Source organism: Zea mays, chromosome 2 (genome assembly GCF_902167145.1).
Source record: "Zea mays cultivar B73 chromosome 2, Zm-B73-REFERENCE-NAM-5.0, whole genome shotgun sequence".
Lineage (NCBI taxonomy): Eukaryota > Viridiplantae > Streptophyta > Magnoliopsida > Poales > Poaceae > Zea > Zea mays.
Window position 1 is genome coordinate 105,492,959 of NC_050097.1, and position 3,468 is coordinate 105,496,426.

At 48.8% G+C, this 3,468-nt stretch overlaps 1 protein-coding gene across 1 annotated transcript; it reads right to left on the reverse strand.

Annotated features, from left to right (window-relative positions):
• Positions 1–1,133: 1,133 nt before the first annotated feature.
• Positions 1,134–2,755, reverse strand: LOC103646782 (natterin-3). The gene is made up of 2 exons (NM_001358902.1): positions 2,571–2,755; positions 1,134–2,450 (listed from the first exon to the last, which is right to left on the reverse strand). The coding sequence occupies exons 1-2, from the start codon at positions 2,665–2,667 to the stop codon at positions 1,423–1,425; spliced, it is 1,125 nt and encodes a 374-aa protein (NP_001345831.1). The 5' UTR covers positions 2,668–2,755; the 3' UTR covers positions 1,134–1,422.
• Positions 2,756–3,468: the final 713 nt, after the last annotated feature.

Sequence of the window (3,468 nt, forward strand, 5' to 3'; positions counted from 1 at the left end):
TCAGTAATAGTCTTCGTCTCGAATTCTTAATTTATGTTAGTGACCAAATTGCAAGAGCATGAATGTTACTGAAGCAAGCCATACCCGACGCACACCTTCAGTACGACCGTCGAACCCAATTGATAGCATATCCTTCGGCCGCATTGTATAACATCTAGTTAATAATAAAACTCAAATCGACTAGGAGAAGCTGCTACGCTAGCTTCAATGATCGGTAGATGGACCAAAGCACAGGAAGACGGTGGAGCCGCTGGAACTTCGTCGTCGCCGGTACATGACCTCTTTCGCTTGGAGTCTGCCTCGTCGGTGTTTCCTTCACCCAGATCCATAGCCACACACCTTCAGGCAGCGTTTCGATGGTCAAGCCGCCATGGACCCTGTCGCCATCGCTGGGAGCTACACCAATGGGTGCAAGCGGTTGAGGAGAGCGAGCGGCCGGGCGTAGGGGCTCCCTTGAACAAAGGGGAGAGAGAACCCTACCGACGTCATAGCGGGCGTGGTAGAGGACCAGTTGCGGCGTTTGGCGTGACAGTGTCGCCTCTATTGAGGGGGAGGGGAGGGGGCATCCGCTGCGGCGGCATAGGCTAGGAGGGAGCGGCAGATGTGGCGGTGGCGAGGGCGTGCATGGAGTCAGCGTTGGCAGGTCCGTGACGAGTGCGGGGTAGGCGATGACGGATGGGGCATGCATGGAGAGCAGCTAGGTTTTTGTGTGACGGTGGGATAACAATTGGATGGGTGGATTTTTTTAGGGAGGGGGAGGGTACACAATATGGAGATCAGATGAGTGGACTTATACGGCGCGTGTAGGTGTAGGCTTCCTCTAATTAGAGAAAGCACATGGCTACTAATACATAAAGTATATATATATTAATTGTTGTACACATGTTTTTTTTGTGAATGAACACATGTATATATAAATTTGTATAAGCTTTGCCGGACAAGTAATTAAACATAAAATAAAATGTTCCTAAATACTTTAGTACCAGTTCTAGCAAAGAACTAGTACTAATAAAGGAACATTTAGAGGACCCTAATATTAGCGGTTGGAGATCTGGTATTGTAGCCAGTTCTCAACGGTACATAATGCTCTTTCTCAAGTTGTGTTTGACGAATTCGAGGAGTGAGATGGAGTAGATAACAAGTGGCAAAGACAGCCTTTATTTATTTTTGAATAAATTTCAAGTAAAACATTACAGGTGATGAGAGTGCATGTGCATGCAATGTACAGTACTTACGTATACAAATAAACAGACGAGCGTAGTGCAAGATGATTAGTTATAAAGCACACATGCTTGCATGGCTTAGATGACACCAATTATTAAAAGCAATACATGCGCCACCAGATGGTAGCGTACGTGGCTGAATTATTGATGCAGATATATATAGATAGATAAGCAGACTTTGGCACAGTGGTGCATCGTCTCATTCGCCGTTGATCTTCCTCTCGGTGACCTCGGACTTGAAACCAAAGCTGTTGACTCCACGGAAGATGCCATCGTCATACTTGGTGACCTTCTTCTCCCCGGTAGTCAAAATATCCTCCTGCGTGTAGGAGAAGGGGACCTGGCAAGTGCCCTGCGTGGCCAGGATGCGCACCGTGATGACGGTGTGCGGAGGCACGATGACCTCGTAGTCGGTGGAGAACTCCTCCGTGTTGACGGTGTTCTCGCCCCAGATGTAGCTGGTGTCGAACTCGCTCTCCAGCGTAATCGATCCGGTCACGACCTCGGGGACTCCGGCTTGGAAGCTGCTTTTGATGCCCAGCCTCAAGGACCTGCTGGCGTCCCAGATCTTGCCGTTGCTGACCACGTACTTGAGGGTCAGCGTGTTCTTGCTGGGCATGCTGCCGGCGTTCACCGCCTCTCGAGTCACCAGGGTCCTCACCTTGTTGTTCAGGATCTTGGCGTCCTTGAGGTGGTAGTCCACGCCGTAGATCTTCCGCAGCAGGACGGCCTCCTCGATCTTCAGCTGCGCCTCCTTCCTGACGCTGGGTATGCTGGCGTTCAGGCAGCTCTCCTTGCCCTCGTAGGTCAGCCGGTGGCAGATGTGGTTGTTGCCGAGGTTCCGGAGCCCGTACACGGCGTCCGCGTCGTCGCCGACCCTGACGACCTCGAACAGGGTGTCACGGTTGTCCGTGCTGGTGTCGTCGGTGTCGCACCAGATCCAGTTCGGGCTGCGCCGCCAGAACTTGCCGAAGTGGTCCGACTTGACGCGGATCACCCGCTTGCCGTCGATCATGTAGTTGTACGTGGTGAACCTCACACTTGGATCGCCTATGTCGTCCGACGCAAACTGCAGGTAGGGGTAGCCTTCCACCATCCGAGCGCTCAGGTACAGCCCGTTGTCTCCCTTGAAGCACACGTGCTTAGGCAATTCCTTTGGCTCATCAACCTTCGTCGTCGTTCCATTCTCCGCATTCTGCTTCTGCGGCGGACGCTTGTGCGGACGCTCTGCATATTTGTATATAATAAGCATCAATCAATTCAAATCTTCAATCAATGGATTCATTATACTGTAAAATCTAACGACATTATATGTTAACACGATCGATCATTAATTCACCGACTCACCGACTTTAATTGGGTCAGCATGGACTTCACCGAATCCGCCATCGTCAAAGATGTTGTGCCCCTTACCAATGATTCCGGAAGAGACCAAGCGGGCCATATCGTCCTCAATTCAGTTTAGTTTATATATGCCAATATTTATGTAATATATATGCTAAAGTGAGCTAGCGATGTATGCTAGCTCTCTGTGCTCTCCGGCCATCTACACCCCACTCGTGCTCAATTTATACAAGGGGGACTGGGCTGTCCGGTCACAAGCCTATCTAGCTCGCTAGCGCCTTCTCCATTGACGTGTGTGGCCAGGAATTCTCCCAATCCTACCTCGCGCGCTCGTGGTCTAGTTTATGGCCGTACACCATAGGTTGGAGCTATTTCCATTTCAGTGAGCCTCCTAAGGCACAACAGTAAAATCGACGGCATTAGACTTAGACTCTCGGACTCGGACATAGATAATTTTAGACGGCTTAAGGCTTATATTTGGCGCGCAAGTGTCTGTCGGTTGTAAACACTCAAAAATAAGATTATATCCGACGATAGCTATCGGACCTACGCGAAGTGCGAGGACACGCAGGAGCCGTCGGCAATTAACTCCGTTAACGGCCATGACAGTGTCTGCTAGGCCCCACATACATTATGTCCGACGATCTACATGTAGCCTCTTGGACATAAGTAATTAATATCCGACGGCCCATGTAAGTCATCGCACATTAATTTGTCTTATGTCCAACAACTACTATAACACCTTATTTTTTGAACCAATAGAAATTTCCAAGATTTAGTTTGATTTATTAAGATTTGGGCAGTTTAGAATCACAAAATATAGTTTTAATATTCTCTTTTATTATAAAACAATTAAAACAAATTATAAGGTTGAACTTGCTTTGTTGCATTCATGCAGTTG